Genomic DNA, 24,596 nt, shown 5'->3' with positions numbered 1-24,596 from the left:
TAACAATTAGTTTAAAAAACTCTTCTTTAGAAAGAAAGTCATTTGATTGTGTTCAATATTGAAATAAAAAGAGCTGGTCCTATAACTGGGTCAACTTTCCACTAAATAACTAGCACAGAACCAGTTAATTCCCACTCAAACAAATTGTAACTGAAAAGCTTCTCAACTATTGGGAAGCAGTTGCATTCCAAGATGTTTTACTACAAGTAAGTATAGTCTAATTCTTCATCAAGAATATCAATGCTACCAATCTTTGTCCTGATAAGCAGGACTTGTCACTTACTATTTAATCAAAAAACCTCTTTTCCTATTCCCAAATATTGGTGATTAATTCAAGTTCTACAGATTACATGGCTGATATTCCCATTATCACAGTCCTGAATTCCAGGTGCACCTATTTTGAAAGTTCTTGCAGAAACATTCAACTGCAGCACAAGGTTTACAATCATACTATTTGCCACACTAAAAAGCAAGGTATATAACATCATAAAGGCTTCCCTTAAGTCAGCCTATTCTGTTCTCACAAAACAACAGCATTTGACTTAAAATCGAGACACTTTCAATCTCATCAAATCAACATTAGTGGACAGTAACTACAGTGCAACACAAAAGAAACTTGGGACACCCTTTGCCTCCTTGCTTTTAAGAATCTCATATGCTCTCACTCGTAGACTAGAACTAAGACTCCCACATTTTATTTGTCTTCCAAAAATAGCCAGCCCTGTGAAGAGAAGGCGGGAGATAATGAAGACCAGATGCCTACCTTCACTGGTAGCCACATTCTTCTGGGCTTTGGTCGGCGTGTGATCTGTACTTGAACTCACGTCGGATGAGATGCTTGAGCTGCCTTTGCCTAGAGAAGACAGGAATGAACAGCTTTTGAGTTTTGTGATTTCAGAACAGGACTTTGCCTTCCACTCAGTCCCATACTAAGCCTTATCACCTGCTTCCAGGAAAGGAGCTATAATACCAAGAAGGGAGTCATTAAGTTTTTTGCTTTAGGCCTTAAATATCTTTTGGGAAATATCTGACCCATGTTATAGTAGAAGTAAAGTCCTCTTATAGTGTGGCTTGATTATAAACTCAGACAAGATTATAAAATACAGTCAAATATGATAACGTAATCTCATTTTGGCATACATGCAAATAAGAAAGTACATGTGAGGAATGCAGCTGCTGCATTGATTTTTTACTTGCAACTATAAATTATGCATTTCTCAGTAAAAGAAATAAGCAAATCTAAGAATAAGGCACAATCAGAGGAGCAAAAGCCTGCTGGTTCTAAATAGCATCACCTTAAAAAGCAAATTCCCTATTTTAAAAGGTTCTTTTTTCAAAACCAAAATAAGACAAAAAACACTTTGTTTTTCTAGTGCAGTGGTTCTCCACTGTCAGTGATTTTTCTGCCCATGGGGACATTTGGCAATGTCTGATATTATTTTTGGTTGTCACAGCTGAGGCAAGGGTGCCACTGGCATCCAGTGGGTAGAGGCCAGGGAAGCTGCTAAACATCTTAAAGTGCACAGAACAGCCCCCACCAGAAATAATTATCCAGCCCAAATGTCAGTAGTGCCAAGGCTAAAAAGCACTGGTCTAAGTAGCCTTTCCTCAGCACAGGGCTCAGTTTCTTCTCTTCTAACCTTTAATATAATCATATACATTAATATTGCTAAACATTCTCCAACTGTCACATGAACGTCTGTAAATATGAACCATACTTCACTGCCCAGTGAGGGAAGCACCTAATGACTGTGGTGGGCAGGATTCTAAGATGCCCCCTGGTTCCATGTCCTTGTGCAATCTCCCCCCGCTTGAGTGTAGGCAGAACCTGCAACTGGCCTATGACCAACACAGCACGGCAAAAGCGAGGGGATTTTGCAGATGTGCCTAAACTCCCTAAGGAGTTGACTTAACTAATCAAAAGGGAGATTGTTCTGGGTGGGCCCGACATAATTAGGTGAGTGCTTCGAAAGAGGGTCTAGAGGATAGAGACTCTCCCTGCTGGCCTTGAAGTGACAAGCCACCATGAGTTCTACAGCTGCAAGGAAATGAATTCCACCAACAGCAATGTGAGCATGCTTGAGGGCCTGAGTCAAAGGAGAGCCCAGCACTGGCCACGCCTTGACTGCTGCTTTGTGAGACCCTGAACAAAAGATCCAACTAATGCACACTCAAAATTCTAACTCAAGGAAACTGTGAGATAATAAATGTATCTTATGTTAAGTTCCTAAGTATGTGGTAATTTTTTATGCAGCAACAGAAAACTAATGCAATGACCAACTAATTATGTCACAGATGAACTCTTTTTGCTCCACAAGTTATGATCAAAAGTCTAACAAGCAGCTAAGAAACACCATTTTCCAACAGCATTTCCTGCCCAATGGTAGATGCAATGGACTGAATGTTTATGTCCCCCCCCCCCCCCCCCCGCAAAATTCATGTTGAAATCTTCACACCCAAGGTGATGGTATTAGGAAGTGGGACTTTTGGGAGATGATTAGGTCATAAGGGTGGAACTCTCATGAATGGGATTAGTGACCTTATTGAAGAGACCCCAGAAAGCTCCCTTGCCCTTTCTGCCATGTGATGACACAGCAAAAAAGTAGCCATGTATGAAACAGAAGCAAATCCTCACCAGACTGAATCTGCCAGTGTTTTGATCTAGGACCTTCCAGCCTCCGGAACCATGAGAAATAAATCTCCGTTGCTTATAAGCCACCCAGTCCATATTTTGTTATAGCAGCCTAAATTAACTGAGACGGTACACGACCCCAGTTAGGTGGATCAAGCTTATAGTTTAAATGCATAGAGTCGAAAAGCACAAATGGGCTTAGCTTGAATGAGCTTCAGGATTTTGTTTGCTTATGTTGAAATTAATAGAACAACCCAAGCTCATGGGTGATGTCACCTGAGCAGGGAAGACAGATGGCTTCTGTTTCCTGTTACTATTCACCATTGCTCATTGGCACTTATGGCTCTGAAACCAATATGTTATTCCTGTCATCCCTGCCCACACCACATCCTCCAGCCTTAGAGTTAGCAGAGACAATGCAGTAACTCTCCATGAGCTTGCACCTTGCAGCCTTTGTTGCCTGGCAGCTGTTGTCATTTATCTGCCATGGTTCATCTTTAGAGGTGGACTGACATGGTGGACCAGGTACCTAGTTAGAAGTATGTCAATGCGGTCTCTGACCTCAGTCTGCCTCTCCCTTGCTTTTTACCTTGGGCATTCACTTCTATCCTTGGAGGCTCAGTGTACACATCTGGTAGGGGAGGTGTTGGACTAAGTAATTTTTTAGCAGCTCAAATAATCTATGATTCTATGATTCTACTCCTCAAACCTGAGTAATGTAAACACTCCCTTTAACAGGACAAAAAACATTATTGTGCACCACCAATATACAGACTCAAATTATTTTTATTATATTGTTCCTTAGCAATGCGCAAATGGAAAACTAGAAATAAACTCCATATGCTCTAGTTCTGATGCAACAATAAAACCAAAATAACAGACTAAAAGCAAAAACAATAAAATCCATAAAATCCAAATTAACAGCATTAATTTAATGTGATAGATGACGTTATTTTGCTGAGATTAAATTGCCTTTCAAAACTTAAATATCGTACGGGCTGCTGAAGTCGATGTTCTCTTGGTGTTGGCATGTGCAAGCTACCCAGGAGGATTCAAGCTGCTCACCACGTTCCTTCACTCAGACTCAGGGGGTCCCTCCCCTTCTACAACAAGATGACATCAGTTGGCCTTTACTTGGTCTGACTGTATAATTCACATTTTTAAGTCCATTCTTTTATTCCTTATCAGCCCACAGTCGCTGAGGTAGAGCTCCTTCCTTAAAAGGGGAAATTTGCACAATGTAATCTCGTGGCAGGACTCTCTTATAAAGGGGAATGAAACAAGCATACAATTAGTGATTGTTTCTAAGATTATCACCAAAATAAAAGCACAAAATAAGACAACAAATTTCGGAGGAAATTCCCAGGCACACCTGAGAACACATGTGCAGAACCCCTCAGAGGGCGACAAATTCCAATTTAAAAATGCTGGTCTATGAAGAAAGGAAATAAGGTTTAAGAAACAAATAACATTATTAATATTATTTATAATAAGAGCTAACATTGAGTGCATGTATTGTGTGCCCTAAGAAATACTTTAGATGTTTCACCTTATTAAATATTCACAATCCCCATGACAGTGTTTCTCGGTCTCCTTTTTTTTAAAATTATTGTTCCTCCAGAGGAAACTTCTCATTTTTTTTCCTAATTACCCTCCCTCAATGAAATTCTAACACCACAGATATACTGTATATCTTTTATGTGCTGTACATATATCTCTTCTTTATACATAGAAAGGGTAAGATTTTCTACCCCCAAGAACCAATTTTTGTCTCTTCGGGGGCTATATTGCCCCTACTGAGAATGCATGTCCTTTGTTAAGTGAAACACTTTTAAAATGCCTGAGTATTTAATCAATTATGTCATCAAGGAAAGCAAGATAATGGAGACATAATACAGTTAATTCTCATTATTTGAAGTATTTAGGTTCTATAGAGTCTCTCCAAACACTGAATTAGCAAATACTGAATCATTGCTGGAAAGGAACAAACAGGCTTACATTCCTGTGAGCCTCTGGTCACAACACTTTTGTCATTTGATCAATACACCACCTTGTTTTACATGTGTTTCTATTTAAGCATCTTATTGATACGTTGACATCTATTTTATATGTTGTTGATTTATTAACAGCGAACTCAAGGCCAACAGCACTGTAACTCATGTCTAAACGAAGCTTATCTAACACATGTAGGAACACCACAGCCTCTTTTCACTTAGGAACACTAGACAGCTCTTGGCACTTCACCTGACGCTATTTTAAACAGCAAAATCAGCAACAAAAAGCATGAAACCCCAAAAACCATGGCACTAAATAGGCCGTAGAAGGACACTTGTGTACAGGATAAGAACTGAAACAAGAAGGCAGAGAGTCACCCTGTCCAACCTCCCCTGGATGGTGTGCATTGGGTGACTCAGACTTTCCACCACTCTGTGCATGTCTATGAATGACTGTGAAAGTGCCTCAAGTATTGACACTGGAGTTACAAATAAATTTTAGCAAGTAGGCGAATTCTCAAATACGGAATCTGCAGATAATGGGGATCGACTATTTACAATCTTATATTAAATATGCAGCTTGTAACCAGCTTTCACGGAGACTGGGATGGGTAGCATGTAGGATCTAGAGTCAAGAGGCCTGGGCTTATATCTGGATTTGCCACTTACTAGTCTTGGGCAAATTATTAAACCCTCTCTGCTCGAGTTTCTTTAATTTTTTTCAGCTATAAATGGTGTGGGGTGGTGGACCACTTTCTGTAATTCCTGCCTCATAGGGTTATCATGAGGATTAAATGAAATAACCTGGATAGAGCACTTAGGATAGTGTGGGCTCCTAAGAAGCACTCAAGAAATCTTAGTATAATGAGGCTTCTATTTTGGATGCTATTAATATGCTCTTCTCTTCTGCTTTGCTTCTGGAAGCATAACTACCTCCCCAGTGAGTCCACTGGACAGGAAAAGCGGGAGGAGAACTGCTCAGAAAAGGAATGTCACGGAAAAAAACTCAGAGGGAAAGAACAAGGGGAACGTTCAGTGTCTAACAGTCAAAAACAGAAATCCGAGGCATGACAATGCTCTTGCAAGCCAAGTGACATCTTAGGAAGGGACTGCCTAAGACGTTTCTCAGCTTCTATTCAGTCAAGCCCAGGCCTGTCAGATTAGACCCTGGAGTTGTACACAAGGCAGGTGTAGATAAGAGGGAGGTGGTGTGCAGAGGTGCAGGATGCCCATGCAAAGGGGACGCCAGAAAGGACAAGGGAGGGGCAAGGGAGGCACAGGTAAGGAGTAGCCAGATTGGATCCAGGCTGCCCCTCTCTGGGCTGCTTCTGAAGGGAAGGTGTGTTGGATAAAGAAGAGCAACCTGGGGCACTGGGGTGCTGTTGCCCTCACTGCCTATGATTAGGACGCTGGGGAGCCTTCGCCCTCAGGCCGCCCCAGACACCAACTAAAAGCATTGCCACATCCAACTGCTGGATCACGGCTTGGGCTCAGGGAGGTTCTGCACTGCAGCCTCCGGGAGTCACCTGGATTACCTGGTGGCACTGACAAGACCCCGCAGCGAGGAGGGTCTGTGGCGGGCTGGCCTGAGGACGTCAAAGCAGTGGAGTGAGATGCTTCTACAGCCACAGCAAGAGAACAGATGGCCATGTCAGGGCTCAGTGGGAGATATAGTCAGGCCTGAGCAGACACTCTACGGCCAGTGAGAACCAGGATGTGGTGGTTTTAAAACACATCCACAAATTCTTTGACAGCCCCTTTTCAAAGGATGGAGCTTCATTTCCCCTCCCTTTGAATGGAGCAACTCAGGGGCAGGCTTAGAAACCTGTTTCAATGTGCCCTCCAAGTGCCTCGGGGGTATCAAATCTGAGAAGCCTGCGGTAGCTTCTCATGGTTACCAACACCTTGACCTCCACATAAGCTGCACTGGGAACCCAGTGAGATGCAGGGGAAATGCTAGGCCTGATGACTGTCACACCAACAAGTGTTTAATAACTGTTAGCCACTCTGCTGTATAATTCCTCAGAGCTGCCCGTTTCTCGTGCAACTGGAATGATGGGGGACTTGTGGTTTAGTGTTTCACAGCATTGTCTCCGGAGTCAGAGCTGGATTCAAACCCCACCTATACCACTTCCAATCCACATATGTATCCTTGAGCAAGGCTCTCAAACTCTAAGTCTTGTTTCATCATCTGTATCATGCGGATGAAAATCTCTCATCTTCTTCAAAAGGGTATCGCAGTGCTTGTGCTTTGGTGTCATATAACATATACAATATAACAGGCATCCCTTGGTATCCATGGGGATTGGTTCAAGGACCTTCCACAGATACTGAAATACACGCATGCTCAGGTTCCTGATATAAAATGGCATATGGTGCTTGCATATAACCTAAACATCCTCCCATATTCTTTACATCATCTCTAAGTTACGTATAAAACCTAATACAGTGTAAATGGTACATAAATAGTTGTTATACTACATCGTTTAAGGAATAATGGCAAGGAAAAACGTCTATAGATATTCAGTACAGATGCAATTTTTTTTTAATGTTTTCAAATCCATAGTTGGTTGAATCGATGGATGCAAAATCCGCAGACGTACAACCCCCAGATATGGAGGACCTACTCTGCAAGTTCAAAATGTGTAGGGCAGGCGAGCAAGCTAGAAACTCAGGCAGAAGTTGATGCTGAAGTCTTGAGGCAGAATTTCTTTTTTTCCAGTAAACCTCAGTTTTTGCTTTTAAGGACTTCCAGTGACTGAATGAGGCCAGCTCATATTATTATTATTGAAGGTAATCTCCTTCACTTGAAGTCGACCGATTTCAGGTGTTAACCACATCTAAAAATACCTTCACAGATTCACAAACACACTAGATTAGGGTTTGGTTAAATAACTGAGCACTGCAGCCTGGCTAAGTTGACACATGAAACTACCCATCACAGTGTCAGACCCATGTGAGTTCAAGGGCCACATCTGCCACTTCCAAATAAATGCCCCAAACACCATCTCTCACACTCTCTAAGCCTCATTGTCTCCATCTATAAAATGGGTATAAACACAAACAAAAAACAGCTACCGACTTCCTTTACTAAAAATGAGGAGAACTGCATTCACCTTTCAGGGTTTAGGGGAGGTTGCTATGAGGAATGAATGAGCTATGGCACGTAGAGCATTCAGTCACGTCCAGTGCCTGCGAGAGCCCATTCCGTGAGTTTTCATATTGACTCATTATCACAGCTTGTACCAGGAAATAAGAAATAAAATTTTAAACAGTAATTACTATTGTACTATTATATATACATAATAATAAATAGATATTATATATGCATATAAATTAAATTATGCATATCTTATTTATCCAGCAAAAACCCTTCAAGCATAAGCAAGGTTGACAATTCTGTTCTCTACCTGCTTTACCTTCATGAAAGTTTGTTTATTTGGCCAACCACAAAAACCTCCATGAGGGCCTACTGGCACTTTAGAACAATGCCTGCTAGATTTGGTAAAGTAAAATTTTGTGCTTTATTTAATTTCCTCCCAAGTGAGCTCAAATGAGGACAACTGAATAAACAATTAGATATAAAGTACAAATAAACAACAAGGCAGGGAAAACTAATTGATGCACTGAGCTTGGGAGATGTTATCTGTGGTAGGTTAATATATACACTGTAATTCTAAATTGCACTATGGAGAAATCAATTGGTGAATTGATCATTTTGGTCACTTGGGGCACGCTATTAACCCAGGAATATTAGCAGAAGAATGTGCTGGTCTTTTATTTCACTCAGTGTGCCAGGTTTTCATAATGATTGAAGATAAAAAGAAATGTTCATTAAATGGGGATCCTATTAGTGAGGGATTTTAAGTTTCTTTTAATTTTAAAATTCCCATATGTAAAATAAAAAACTAAGTTTTTTCCTCTCTTCCTATTCCTAGTTCCAGGCTGATTTTGCAAATGCAGCTATTTCAAACAAGACAGTCAGAATTTCCACTGTGATTTATTATAACACAAGCAAGGTAAAGAGGATAATAGAAAAGATCAATCCATACATGACAAAAGTAAATCAATGGGGTCCTATGATTACCAACATTCTTAAGAGTCCAAGAAATCTCTTGCAAAATCAACTCCCTATCAACTGCAAATTATATGCTCTGCATTCATCACATGGATTACAGCTGCAGACTTCTAACACGAACTCTGCAAAGAAGTATGTGCACCCAGGTGGTGACCTCAGCCCCTTATTTCCTGCATCTCTCTGCTACCTGTTTTCAAGCCGCTGCTGGAGCACCATGAGAACATGACGTAGATTATACAGCTGCCCCAAAGGAAAGAGAATTTTTTTTCAATATCTCAGAATTAGATCAACGGAGCAGTGGGTCATATTTGTGTATTGAATTCACTGTTATTTTCCTGACTGTTATCTTGAGATACTTTCTTATCTTCTTTGGTCCACAGTTTAAATGTCTGTACCTACAGAATAATAATATCAGTTATCTCAAAGAACAATCTGCTTAATCCCTGGCCCAGGTGCATATTAGTTTTTGGAGAGAAGCTGAATACATATTGCAAAAGCATATTAACCTTCTCAGGCCAAAAGGGAGCAATTAAAAGGATGACTTCCAGGGTCGGAGGCCATGAAGTAGATTGAAATGAGGAGACATCAAATCCTGAGCATTCTGCTTCATTTTATCGTGACTGAAAAACATTACATGGGGTCCTTCGTTTTTGCTTCTATTCTTTGCTCTGTCCCATGAAGACTGGAAGCAGGGGCTGAGAAGGAAGAAGGATAAAAGGAAATGAAATAGAAGGGAGACATTGGAGCCACTGGGTTTCCGTTCAAGCCATTACTGTCCTAACTGGTACTTTCTTTACTCGGTTTCCCAAATCACCTAACAAGTGACCTCAGAGCCACTGAGCAGGATACACACATCCGTAACTGGAGCAATCCAGGGCACGGCTAGCAAACGGGATGTACAACGGAGCACCTGCTTCATGCCAAGGCACAGTGCTCAACCTGGCACAGGTTCTGTTCCCCTAAGAAGCTGCCACTCTTATGTCCAGCCTAAGAAAAGCCAAGGACACATTTCAGCACTGCCCCATGGCCAAGTGGCAAAGTGAAGTCATCATTCAAAAGCAAGACCTGGTTTAGGGTGCTGGCTTTTTTTTTTTTTTAATCATGGTAAGATACGTATAGCATAAAATTTGCCATTTTAACCATTTTAAGTGTACAATTCAGTGGTATTAATTACATTCATAATGGTGTGCAACCATCACCACTATCTATTTCCAAAACATTTTCATCTCCCCAAACAGAAACTTTCTGTAACAGTTAAACAATAAGCCCTGTTCCTCCCTCCTCTGGCCCTTGGTAACCTCTAATCTGCTTTCAGTCTCTATGAATTTGCCTGTTCTAGATATTTCATATGAGTAGAATCACACAATATCTGTCCTTTTGTGTCTGGCTTTTTTCATGCTGTGGGTTGACTGAATTGTGTCCCCCAAAGTTCATATATTAGAAGCTTAATCCCCACTGCAACTGTTGAGGGTGGGAAAACCTATTATGATAATTGAAAGGTAGGGCCTTGAAAAGGTGATTAGATTGTAGGACCATGCCATAATGAATGAATTAATAATAGTGGTCAGGGGCATGTTTCTAAGGGCTTTAAAAGAAGAGCACACGAAAGTCTCTCTCTCTCTCTGCTCTACCATTTTCTGCCATGTGAGACCTCTGCATTTCTGTAAAGCCACCATCAAAGAAGACCCTCACCAGTTGTGTTCCCTGGACTTTGGACATTCCATCCTCTAAAACTGTAAGCAATAAATTTTATTTTCTTTATAAATCACCCAATTTCAGGTATTTATGCTATAAGCAACAGAAATGGACGAATACATTTCACTTAGCCTAATGTCTCCAAGCTTCAACCATGTTGTTACATACAATAGTATTTCATTCCTTTTTATAGCTGAATAATATTCCGCTGTGTGTATATACCACATTTTGTTATTCATTCATCTGTTGGTGGGCACTTGGGTGTTTCCACATTTTGGCTTTTGCAATGGTAAGGTGCTGGCTTTTGACTGCTAGTAGTTTTTACCTTCAAACTTCTAGTGCTTGTTGTTTCTAGCTGAAATCAGATCCTGAGACCTGTGGCTGGAGCAGATGAACCAAGTACACAGAGTTTTTCCAGGAGAGAAGTGGGACAGCCCCAATGCTGAGCCAGCAACTCCTTGAGGGCCACTTAAAACCCAGATGCAGCCCTCGAGCTAGGTGGACAGCTAGGGGGTTAGGGGAATGGAAGGTAAAGAAATGATTCCACAGAGCACTGTGTTACCTCCAGTAGGGCTTCATGGCAAAACAGCAGATGTCACAAATGCTAAGGGAGCTGGTGCAGAACGTTGGGATCTGAACACACACCTGCTACATAGCTCTGTTCTTCAAAGGCCTGAGAGGCTTTGACTGGAGGGGAACAGCCAGGGGACACTAGGGGGCTTCCTCTTTCTCCCCTATATAGGGACTCACCACTTTTTCTGTAGGAAAGGCAAGAGGTACAGCCCCAAGACAGACAGGCCTGGAAGGGCTGTCCGCCTCCAAAACCACACAACCAAAACCGGAACATAAAATGTAAACCCCCGGCTTAACATGACCCCGAAGGATATAAAATCATTTAAGTAGTGTTAGTTTAGAAGCTAAAGGGTAAGCAGAGAAAAGATTAAATAGAAATCATTTAAGTTGATCAGCAACCTTTCTACATCCTATCTATTTTTCTTGGTGGAGGATTAAGTTTAACTTAGAAAAAAATCTCGGTTAAAACCAATCTTTTCTGTATTATTTCTAGAGGCTATGATTACTAATAAGAAAAAGAAGAAAGGGATGACTTCTAAACAGCTCTCTTAAATCCAGGGACAGTAGCAGGATGACAGAAAGTCTGCTGAATGCACCCTGTGCCACCCTGGGGGGGGGTGTGAATCCTGAGCTGGGGCTACTTGGGCCCAAACCCTGGCTTTGCCGCTAACTATCTGGTTGAGCTTGAGGAAGTTCCTTAGTTTCTCAATACCTCAGTTTCTTCATCTGTAAAATAGGGTAATAGTAAAGATAACCTCATAAAAGTACCATGAGAAAAAAATAATATAAATACGTAAACTGCTTGGAATGGTACATGAATATAATAAATAATAAATGTCAACTATTAGTCATCTTCCCTAATAACACTCTTAATCAATAATTCAATTTAATTCAACAAATACATGCTAAACCCGTTGCCTGCAAAGGATTGTGGTTAGCACTAGAAAAAAAAAAAAGATAGTCTATTTCGGATTGGGGAGATAAAGCACAGACACATGAATAGAATCAAACATAAATATGATATGCTTAAGTTTCTAAATGGCATCATTCGCGATATTCTCAAATACTGGGTTTTTTTTCCTTATTTTTTTAAAAAAGGTATTTTATTCCTCTCTTTTCCGGGGAGGGGGGTAGAATGTGAAGTTGAAAAATACAACTTGTGCAAGGTAAAATGGTTGATCAGTGTTCAAATTCCGTTGTTTCACACAATTTCACTGTTGTTTAGTGTGACTGCCTTTTTTTTTTTCCTAATGATGATGAAAATATTTAGGTTGACTGAAAACAAGCACATTGGTCTTCTCCACTTGATTGTCAACTCCATGAAGGTAGGTTCCACAACTGATTCGTTCGCTGAAAGTAAGTACTGCACTTGGTATATTATGCACACTTAGTACATATGTGTTAAATGAGTTGAAATAAGAGTAGGGGACTGACTGCATGAATAAACTGCACATTATCCCTAATGGAATAGCCCTCATCCTGTAATGTTTCCTAATAAGCACTGTCCCTACCTTACCAGCTCTACTCAAATCTATGCTACCCTAAAAGAGTCTTTACACAATGGCTATGTGTACAGTGGGCAAAACAGAATTTCCAGAACACATACATATTCCCGGTGGTGACACACTGTACAGTACTCTATATTCATTTTTTAGGGCTGCTATAACCAAATTACCACTGACTAAGTGGCTTTAAATGACAAAAATTTATTCTCTCACAGTTTTGGAAGCTAGGAGTCTGAAATCAAGGGCTAGGCTCCCTCCCAGGGCTTTAGGGAGATTCTGTTCCATGCCTCCCTCTTAGCTTCTGGTGACTGCCAGCAATTTTTGGTGTTCTTTGGCTTGTGTCAGCATTACTCCAATCTCTGCCTCCATTATCACATGGCTTTCTTTTAAAAGGGTCACCCACCGTGTGAAAAAGCATGCACTTGGCCCACCAGCAAGGGTGATTTCAAGTTGAAAAGGGTGGGCAAGATTTCACTAAAGGCACCAGGGCAGAGCCTGCTCCCCTGAGCCACACGCCCACCTGCGGGCCTTCAGGCAATTCTTCAAGAGTTAACACAGATGCCTGCTGACACAAAGACAGATGCTGCTGCTGCTGACAGATGGTGTTTCACAGCTAGCTTTCTGAACAGAGTAAGAAGGATCTGCGCCGTGGACAGGCGAAAGGACACATGCGTTAGCACAAGAATTTCCATTGTAATATAAGCCACACGAAAGCCATTTTTATGCTAATAACAACACTACTGTTTGCTCCAGGATTCCTCCCCTCAATGTTCTGAAGGGCTACTGTGGCCCAGAGACCATGAGGAGACTGTGCCTTGCTCGATCTGGATGTACAAGGAAGGACGAGTGTTCCTTCTGAAGTTCAGTGCTGTTTCAGCATGATCTGGGAGCACCTTCGAAGCCATGTGTGCATTTCCTGACAGAGCCTCCAGGTCCATAAACCCATAACTGCCTCTTCTGATTCACTTATTCATTCATTCAACATCCCATACTACGCACAATTCCACAACAAAACCTTCTTGGCAGTGAAGGTTATTTCCTGCAGGTTTCTGAGGACAGAGAAAGAGTAGAGAAAACGCCACCGTCACCTTCCCACAGAGAGGGTAGTAAAAGGAAAAGCAGCATTAACCTTCAGGTTTTTATGACTTTATGTGGCTCAACCCTGGCTAAATTCAGACAGTTACAGACCTTTGTACCTCACTGCCACTCATTGATTTCAGGGTTTTTATACACAGGACATTTACATGAACTTACCTTAATTATCACTGATAATGAATCTAAGTTAGTGGAAACTCTGAATAATAAATTCTTAAAAGGCACTGATTCTCCTCCTTTCATGCATAGCAGTAATCCTACCAATGGTGAAAGGAAAAACAGGGCTATATATTTAAGATCTTAATCTTATTTAATGCAAAGCCATCTTAGGATCTTATTATATTTCCCACCCCACCCTGTCCATTTATTAAAGAATCACAGGCAAAATTCTATTGTCAGAATTCTGTATAAGGAAATCTAAAAAGATCCAGACAGCCTTGTTTGGTAAAGAATATTATAACAAACAAGTTTTCCTACCACAGAGAATCAAATATAGCTAAGAAAGCGCTTAAATGAAGAGGCTGGAAACTGCAGCTCAAATCCACACTTGCTCCGTGACGAGCCAGGAGGCCCAGAGTAAGCTACTCAGTCCTTCTCAGCACATCCCCACACCTCTGGCTGGAGGAGAGAAAACTGGAGATCACCTGCAAGATCCCGTTCAGCTTTCCACTCCCACATTCTTTACTCTCCCCCTACTCAAAAAGTTATTGACCCTCTAGCAAAACTACAAACCGCTTTATAACCACAGGCCAAAATCAAAAAATACCTAAAAGTTAAATGAAAGAGTTTAAAAAAAAAAAAAATTAAGCGGAAGAGTGGAAGAGAGTTATTAGCCAACTTTCTCCTTCCTAAATTGAAACTATATATATATTTTATATATACACACATATGATAAATATATACATACATGTACATATTATACACATATACATGTATATTTAAGTCACCAAAGGATAGCTGCATTATTTCACTGTTGTGTCTTCTCTTTGGGTTTGTGGCTTCTGAACTTGCCATTTTAGTGTGATCTTCTCAGTCCCCAAATGACGGTCCTAATTTTATTACTCATTATGACCCCTAAGAGTATCATTGTCCTCTAATATCTCTTCTACCTTCCTTGGGGTGGGAGAAGGTTTCCTTAGGCCCATGACAGGAAGCTACAAATCCATTTCACAGCAGTAGAAGTGATCACTTCTGCCAACAGGCATCTCTGAGCACAGAACAACTGAGAAAGTACAAAAGGGAGAACAGAGGACCTCACAGATACAAGAATGCTCCTGCTACCATAGCTGAAAGGGATGAGATGCTAAAGGAACACTGAGTGCAGTGACTGTCCCCATCTCAGAATCCATTCCGTCCCTCAGCTTTGTGTAGCTGCCACAGGGTTGGGTGATTGGTCTCACCTCTAGTTTTAGCAGGGAGCTCTGCATGTCCAAAGGCCACCAACCCTAACTCCCCCCCCCCCCCCCAGGCATAATTAGCAGTCATACTGCATCTAAAAGAAGAGTCCACTTTTCAGCGAAGAAGGACAGGGCAAAACAGAAACACAGAAAGAAATCGGGTAAGGACATCACTGAGACATTACCAGTTCAAATGGGCCTGACACCCACTCTGCTACTGGACTTCTCAGGTGAAACCATCAGGGGCAAAGGAAAAGCCTGTTCGCTGCACCTAGTGGTGAGCGCTGGAACTGCAGCAGTTTTATGCTCACCAAAGATAACAGCTTGTATTTAAGAAAAAAAATCGTCATATGAAAGGTAAGTTACTTTTATCCCATTTGAAAGGAGCACTTCAAACTTTAGAAACTAACTCTATGAAAGGTTAAATAAGTATAAAATAACAATTTTAATAGTGATAAATTGTAATGTTTTAATAAGCACAACCAAGTAAAAATAAGAAGCTGTGTACTTAACCACATGATGAATTTGAAAAGGCTTCCAGACCCTGGGAAATAATTTAATTTGCTCTGAGCAATGAACAGATGACTTGGTACGTCTTTCTTCTTTTAAAAACTGTAATTCATTTTCTACCTATAATCTATGTTGTATTTTCCAAAGCTTCATGCATGAAAAAAACAAAACAAAACCATTCTTCCTAAATTTTGCATTTACTGCCCTTTTATCATGTAAATTGCAGTCATAACCTAAGTTAAGGATTACAGGGGCCAGTGAAGGGAAAGGTCTGGCTTTTATAAAAGGAGATACATTAACCAAAATAAATCTTGCCTGAAACTGAAATAGTGCTCAAATATAGCAATTTAAGAGCAAATCTCTTGTCTCTTTTAAAATATAATAGGTTTGCCTTTTGGCCAGAACAGATCAAATACTCCAGGGATAGCTGCTGTTCCTTTCCTTGTTCTCTTTCTTGGTTAATAATTGTAAAATTCCCCAAAATTCTTTTCCCATACTCTTGTAGCACAAAGGTATCACTTCATCCGTAAAGATGACAGGAACATTCTGGCTACTCTCCCCTCAAGTCTCCCATCTACTCTAAAAGAAGAACAGTGCCCAGGGATTGAAGCTTTCAATCTGCACATTAAAGTCTTCCTCTGCTCTAGGCCTTATTCATCCACTTTCTCGTAAAACTTATGATTCTTATCCTAAAAGCAAGCAGCACTTGATGAATATGTTTTGTGGAACTCAGATAGAAATTCTATTGTATGTTTATGTTATGAGTATGTTCATAAAGACTTTATTGGAATGGAATTTATAGGCCTTTAACTTGTTTAAATAAAAAGTAAGCATTTCAGGCATTTGGGATGGTATTTTTTCTCAATGTGATACTATCTAGGGAGATGCTTTCAAATATACGGTTTGGGACAGGCAGAATAATCTCATAGGCCTCAAGATTTATATATATATTATAAAAATGAGATGGAATAAAAAATTTTGGCCTAAGTGTTTTCCCTCCTGCCTTTTTTACCCCTCCTAACATATAGGAAATATAGGAAAAACCGAAGTGCTGTGTTTTCCTTATTCTCTACCCTCAGTAAAACACAGTCACTTCTGTGACTTCTGATCACCAAAATGTGTGGGACAGGGTATTTCTTCCCACCAATAAGCAATCGATCAATTCTGCAGTGGATCCTCTAGCTGGGTATCCTATAATTCAATTCAAGTGACCCTTTATTTTTACCACTTGCTTGACTTTGGAAAGATTCTTGACTCTCTGCCTCAGTGTCCCTATTATATATATTTATAAAGTGGGGTCTTACAGTTGTGGATTTTCTGTGAATTAATGCTTGTACAGCACCTAGTTCAATGCTTGGCATATAATAAGCACTCAGTGAATGTGACATAGCAATGCATTTGCAAGAGTGTGGATTAATACAGTACTTCAAAATTAAATTCCTAGATCAGCACTTTCAACTGAATAATTTGTTCTGAATTAATAATTAGCTTAAAGAATTCAGAACACGGCTCTTTTTCCTGGTGGTTCTTTGGTCCCCATATATCAGTCAATCTGGTCTGCCTTCTATTCCCCAAACTCATCACATGCAGCACTGCCTCATGCCCCTGTTCTAACTCTTGCTAGCTTAGAATGACATCTCTTTCCTCCTAAATACGAACATAATCCATTGTCAACTCCTCCACAAAAGTCTTCCCTGGGTCTCGGAGACCCCTCCCCACTTGGTATGTGGGTACTATTTATAGTCATTTGGCACTTAACATAGTAATAATCACAACTGACATTTATAGAACTCTTGAGAACATACCAATTTGTTTTTATGTATATTTTCTCACTGCTTTGGCATTCCTATCATATATGCCCTGGGATCACAGCCTCGTATACACTGCAGCTGGCAAAAAGACTATGCTGTGGAGCCCTCAGGAAAAGTGTACTGTTGCTAATGGCAATGCTCTAGATACAGGGAAATGAAAACAAGGTCACGGTAAACCTCTTTTCATACACAGGTATATTTTTAAAATGTAAAGATTGACCAAGTTTCTACATCAGTGTGCACAGAGGCACAGAGTACCACAGCAAGGCAACTAAAGTTAGCAATGACAATGGTCACAGGGAATTAGGCGAGAAACAGCATTTCCATTGCAATCAAGAACTTGTGCAACATGCAAAGAAGAGAGTTGGTCCAGGCATTTCTGTCATTAATCAGCTGGAATACAGTGAGGCACTAGTACAGGTTACTATCGAAAAGGGCAGTCTACAATTCTGAAAACCTGAATTCTGGAACATTCCAAAACCATCTGTGAGTCTCTGTTTAGGGCCTGCCCTTTCTCTAGTATCAGCCTCTTCAGGCCCCTGGAGCCCAGCTTCAGCTCCACTATCCCAGATCCCAAAGTCCACAGACACACACACCATCAAGCTTCATCCCCAGTGTGAGCTGGAATAGAAATTCAAGCTCCCGCTCCTTTTCCTGAATTACGTGCTCATACATCAGGAATTTAGACTATCTGGTGAGTGGCTAAGGGACACCCCCATCGTTCATACAAAATATACCTCCCTGACCACCAAGGAAGGAATAGGAACACAACTGCAAAGAGTAGTTAATTTTACTGGCCTAGACCGCCCAAGATCAGAACAGATACACTTTCAACCTTTTCAACTGTTTACTTTTCAAATGCCTCACCAAATTCCTGACCTCCTTGACCCACCATATGGCCTCCCTCCATGTCCTTTGAAAAGCCTGAACAACCAACACATTAAACCTCCTGTTTAGTCTTCTCAGCCTCCTTCGACAGAAAAATATTTTACTTTCATTGCATAGCATAGAAGTAGAGGCAAATGCCTCAAAAACCTACCTAATTAGTATCACTCAGATCAACTCCAGGCCTATTCCATCAACAAATAGGTATTAAGTGTCTAATGTATATAGAACATACTGTGGGCATTGGACAAAGTAATGTAGCCTAAGGAAAGAAAGAAGTAAACTGAATCTTTAATATTATGTAGAACCATTAAAAATTACCATTTTTGTAGGTAAAAAAGGGTCAAGATCAACAATGCCACATGGTTTAACCTAATTATAAACATTTCTTTGGGGTTCCACTCTAAGGTTGGTGTTGAGTATGAAAATAACCAAACTTCATTGGCTAATGCCCAAGATATATACTGAATTCTTCTCCGTAGCATATAGTGTCATAGTGAGTTTCCAATTAACATACTTAGAAAAACAACATATATTCAGCATGAAGAGAGAAAACTCACCAACCTCCAAGAAAAAGGATGAAAAATATTTGTTGCACTAATTAAGCAAACAACGACAAAACCTGCACATTTTTATGTCCATCGCTTACACTATTCAACTTCTTACAAAACTCCTGGGAAAATCAGCTTATTAATATCTAATCTAAATCTCGCACCAATAAACTTAATAAGAATCCCATACTGAGCAGAGAAAAATTATGGCCTGATTATTTCTAAAGAAGAGGCAAGTGGCAGAAGAATCTAGAAGAAGGAAGAGAAAGAAAAGGACACAACGGGAACAAAATGATGAGCGAATGTTCACCAACTGTGTCCACATGCAGCTAACTCACCTTTGGTTAGTCATTTTTTCAATTTAAAGGCTCTAAAATTTCAAATGCTTGCTAGAACTTTCACTCTATAAGGAGAATGGCTTTCCTGCCTCTGCTTAACTATTTGCTGGTATTCAATTAAATGCATAATCATGTTCCAGCATGACGTGGATAACACTTCCCTTGTGCTGGAATATGCATATTTTATCCTGGAATCTATCTTTCATCAGCACTCTTTACTTTACATTTTCAACTACAAATAAAATTTTAGCTCTAGGCCAAAATCTGAGGTGAGCATAGTATCAGTTTTCCAAATAATGAAATAACCTCTCACTAATAAAACTTCTTTTCTCTCTGTGTGGCTAAGCTGAGATAAATGTTAGAAGTAGAATTTCAATTTTTGAATTTATATAGAAAACAAGAAAAACAAAAACTAAGGGCTTGAACTAGATGTGTAGACAAATATCCTCCTCCCTTTGATGAGCTAGGTCTCCAAATCAGTTACTACAAGGCACACTTACTTACAGACAAATGACAAGACATTCCCATGAAGCTTTCAGGGGTACCCACATTTTCAATGGGGAGCCTGAGCCTGAACTTAAATGGCAAAACAGTGTGGATTTCAAGCACTGTAAGCATAGGAGGAAAGGATATTGGTGATGATGTTAGGGAGTGTGCTTGGCACTTTATGTACATAATCTAATTTAGTATTCACAACAATCTCATGAGCTAAGCCTTATTGTCTCCATTTTCAAGGTAAGAGAATTGGAAAATGAAAGTTGAACTTGCCCGGGGTCACCAGGCAAGTACATCTCAGAGCAGAACCAGGCTCCTCCAACTCCAAAACTCATCTCTGCTATGCTGTGCCACCATAAATTAATTGGATAACTACCAAGTTTGAGAGTGGAGAATGTCAAATTCGGGAAGAAGATGGACAGACAGAAGACCTAAATTCCACTCCAAGTTCTATAATTTTCAAGGTAAGAGATTTAAATTCCTGAGCCCTAATTTCATCAGCACATGAACACAGTAGGTGTTCAGTGCACACTTGTTCTGCCTATTACACATCTCTGAGACCTGAGACACCTTCAGTGTGGTGGTCTTCAGAATGACCCTACTACCACAGCAGGCAGTTGGCTAAAATGGCACCAACAGTATTGCTTACAAATTTCAAAACTCACAACACAAGATCTGGGGCAGAGGGGACTGATGTCATTGAGTTTCTGTCTCTGCCAAGTGAGAGAGAGAAACGGAAGCTGTCACTTCCAGAGTCAAGCTTTGGTCTGCCCCTAGGCGTTCCATTTATCCTCAGCCTTCCCTTTTGTCCTAGCCCTTAACGAGACAATTATTTCCATTTTATAAGGTGCAATTTCTACTTTAGTGCCTACCCCGTGACCTGTACAATTCTCCAGTCTTAATGGAGACCTGTCACAATCTGCTACTACCCATGGGCAAAATGATGTTTCAATCACTCAGGTCTGGGGACATGCTGAGTCCCAAGAAAACCAGATTTGAGTTTCTGAAGCACTAAGGGAATAAAAAGAACAAGCTGTGGTCCTTGTCGTCCAAGACTTGTTATTCGCACAATTAAAAATCTGCCTTCTTTCTAGAAAATTCTTCATGCTATAAAAATAGGAGGAAAAAGAGGAAGAATGAAATAATAATACAAGTGTTAGGTTCATTAGAAGCATTTCCCCATATAAGGCTACATGACTCATCGATTTATACAACAGATATTGATCTAATGCCTGCTTTATTGAGCAGGCACTAGGAGCTGGAAACCTAACAGTGCCATCATCTCTGCTCTCAGTTTTTACAGTCCCTGGGAGGACTCATCGGGTAAGTGTAATCATCTGTACAAGTGCTGTGGATAAAAGCAAAGTGCTCCAGAGTTCACAGTCATCCAGATAGCCCAGACGTGGCTGGGGGCAGTAAGGTGATCTGGAAAGTTAGATAATGTTGAGAGAGCATCCCAAGGAGAACGAAGATCCCAGACGCAAAAGGGAACATAGAGCATTCAGGAACCACAGATACTTTACTGGGGCTGGAGAAGACAGACGAAGGAAGGGAAGGAGGTGGAGGTGGTGGAGAAATTTGAAGACCTGTAGATCATGGTAGGGAACTTGAACTATATACAGAGACCTGTGAGGAACTTTTGAAGGGTTTTAACAAGCAGACTGGCATGAAAGATTACAGAAAGCAAGGTCGAGCTTAGAGAAGGGACTGGAAAGGGTAAAATTGGAGGCAGTGAGACTAGTGAGGAAGCTGTTCCTGGAGGTAGCAGTGGTGGTTGGGGAAAAAAAATGAATAGATTTAAGTGATAGGAATCCAGTGGAAACCTCAGGTTTGTGACTGCACAGGTGAGGAAGGCAGAGAAATCTCAGGTGGCACTTCGGATGATTTCTCAAGTGTTCAGAGGAGCAAACGTGGCCCAGCCCGTCCTGTGGGAGCAGCATAAGCTGTGAGATTCTCCGTATCACGCCTGCACCGTGAGGCACCAGAGGACAGACTCTGGCCCTTACGTCTATGTCCGTCTTCCTCTCTCACTCTCCCGAGGCCTGATTCTCAAACTCCTATTTCCTTCTTTACCCTACAGATCAGGCCCAGCCTGGCCTCAACAGCTCTCCACCCCTCCACTCCCCTCTTCCGAGCACATCTTCAGACCACTGTTGACTCTCAAGGTCAAAGATATCGTAAGAAAGTAGAAAAGAAAGATCGTGTGCTTAAGGGAGAAACATGGTACAGGCATGGAATGGTCAATGAAGCACCAATCTTGGTTGTTTTATAAAACACACACTATTGAGCTTAAGCCAATCGTTCACAGCAACATTTATTAGCTTCAGAGCAGATGGAGAAGCCACTGAAACCTGTGGATCCACAGCGTCCACGGCCACTATCTGAATCTCATTTGCACATCGTCACCTCTGATGACGACTCTGAGGACTCACTGGCTGAGCCCATGGCCATGCAGGCAGTCCAGAAAACAAAAAGCGCTGCTCAGGACCATGTCCCGCAAGTCTCCCTGTCTTTCAGCCTTCTAAAAGGATGGCTTCCAAAGCCATTCCTTCTCACTTAAAGAATTAATAGGAAAATAAATAGTGCATTTCATCAAGCCTTTTCAAGCACAATGAAATACACAGTGTGCTGTGCCCTCACTGCATCTGCGGTGTCCACATGGGAGTACAGGTGCAAAACGCGCTGCCCACCAATACCCAGGGTTACAGAAGACTCGGGTCAGAGACATGGAGTCTCCTCCTCTTGTATATTCACCCTTTTGTCTCACCAAATTTATTCTGTAGGTAATTCTATTCATAAAAACAAGAAATCTCCAGAAATTTCTTAGGAGAGGGGCTTTTGTGATCCAGACTAGTTCACTGGTTTCCATTTAAAGAAAACAGATTATCAGTATCAAAAGAAACATGAAAATGAGTAATTAGGTTTAAAAGAGAGAGAGAGAGAAATTAGACTAAAATCGTCAAAGTCTGAACAAAGCAGATTCTAATAGTGTTGGTCTTCAAAGACTTGTATTTTGTTAATCAGTCCATAATTTGCATAGAAATAGAACATATATAGAGGTCAGAGATAATGTTTTACAACTGGCAGAAAGTTAAATACATATATCCCAGTTACACATAACCTGTTATTGAGCGAAGATTGTAACGGGACTAATGCCTCGTGCCTCAGTTCTTTAGTGTGATGACCAAAGTCACTGATTTACACATTAATACTTTAATATGTGTACTAAAATCAACCTAAAGTATTTCTTAAAGTGATAACTTATTTTGGGAATAACAGCATTCACTTTAAAAACGTGACCATTCGGTTCTGATAGTCAATAAATCACGCAACAGTCTCTCCGCAAACTACCAACATTGAGCAATGAATCTTTGAATTTAACTTGACACCAGACATAATGCTATAAAGTAAAAGTCTAGTTTTAACTTAGTGACCTCAGTTTTGCCTCTGTTGGACAGTAAATCTGATACAAAATGAGCAAATATGGGTGGCTGGCATAACGGTGAGGCTTTGTCAAAGATCCCAGAGTTTGGAGAGTTTTTAGGAACAAAAAAAAAGTTTGAAAAACAAAAACACATGCTAAACAGCTGGGAATGGGAAATTAAAGGATCATAAGAGTTTTCACCTTAGCTAGGAAAACATTCTATTTAGTGACTTTTTCTTTTAGTTGACCCATTCTAAGTTTTTCTTTTTTAATCTCTAAAACTTTCACCTCTAGAAGGCACGTTATGTTCATTCATTCATTCATTCATTCATGCAATTAATGTCCAACATATAGTGTTTTCTTCTCTTACTAACTTTGGAACCCTGAGAAAATTATTTAACTTTACCATACCTCAGTTTCTTCATCTGTAAAATGGGACACTTGTACATGATTCGTAGGGCACTTTAACCATAACAGTGCGTGCTCTGTGCCAGACACCATGCCAAAGCTGAGACTTAACAATTGTGAACAAAACAAGCCAGATCCCTGCCTTTTGAAAGGCAGAGGACATAATCAGGAAATCATGACCTGATTTGACAGTTTGGGCTGACTTCTATGTGTAGTTTAGATTGACAGCGGTAAGACCCAGTTGCTTAGGAAGTAAAATCACAATGTATAATTGTGCTATATGCAGACTGTTGATGATTGTTCATTATTTTCACTTTAGATCGAATTCTAAATAGTCTTTTGCAACATAAGCTAGAGATTTGGTGCCGACCAGGACTAGTAAGAAGAGGTTTCTCCATAATGGCTTCCTGATAAAGTGTCCAAAATTAATAATCTTGTTTTCAGCTTTCTACCCAGAGGTTAAAGTAGAGAATACTTCATGAAACTTATGTGCTTCCATACCAACCTGTCAATTTTCACTTTGGGAAAGAAAAAAAAGGAAGGGAGAGAGATATTGAGAAAAGGATGAGAGGGTAGGTGAGGAGAGAGGAGAAAAGAGGAGAGGAGATGAGAATAGAATAGCATATATAAGAAAGGGAGGGAGTTAAGGCATGATCTGTCATCACCCAGAAGTGCTAACGCTGGCTTCCAAACCTCAAGCTCTGATTCCCTCATCAGTCTTAATACCCCCCAGATTCTGTGTAGAACAAACATGGAAAGAAAAGAAAGTTCCTAGCCAAATATTGGAGTTCAGCTTGGAAAAATGAGCTTTGCAATGACAGCACATATTTTTAAGGGCTTATTGGGATCTAACTAAGGAGACTGGCTCCAGACCTTGTAGTTTCACATATTTTCTTGATTCCTAAGTTAATCATTTTTACATCATTCACTTTAAAATAAGCCAAAGGGAAGCTTCCGCCAGGAATAGCCATTCATTGGCATTTCACAACTAAAAACAAGATCACATTTGTGTGACTAGCCTTGAACAGGAATTTGATTTAGATTTAATGAGATACATGCTCTTGTGTAATGCATACCAATGAGTCTGAAAAGAAATATTTAATATGATATAACTTTAGCATAAAACTAAATCAGTTTTAACAACTCATCAGGATTTATTAGGCACAGCTTAGCAACTTGATGGCATTATAGTTAATGGTATCTGA

The 24,596-nt window shown here is 40.4% G+C and overlaps 1 protein-coding gene across 1 annotated transcript in view; it reads right to left on the bottom strand.

Moving 5' to 3' along the window:
- Positions 1–24,596, bottom strand: part of FBXL7 (F-box and leucine rich repeat protein 7) — a 390,711-nt gene that overhangs the window by 279,077 nt on the left and 87,038 nt on the right. Inside the window, exon 2 of the mRNA XM_063088028.1 lies at positions 764–853. Coding sequence (XP_062944098.1) covers positions 764–853 — 90 coding nt within the window. The remainder of the gene's footprint in view (positions 1–763; positions 854–24,596) is intronic.

This window comes from Cynocephalus volans, chromosome 2 (genome assembly GCF_027409185.1).
Source record: "Cynocephalus volans isolate mCynVol1 chromosome 2, mCynVol1.pri, whole genome shotgun sequence".
In the NCBI taxonomy this organism is placed as follows: Eukaryota; Metazoa; Chordata; class Mammalia; order Dermoptera; family Cynocephalidae; genus Cynocephalus; species Cynocephalus volans.
Note: the sequence above shows the minus strand (reverse complement) of the source record. Positions and strands in the feature narration are given on the sequence as shown.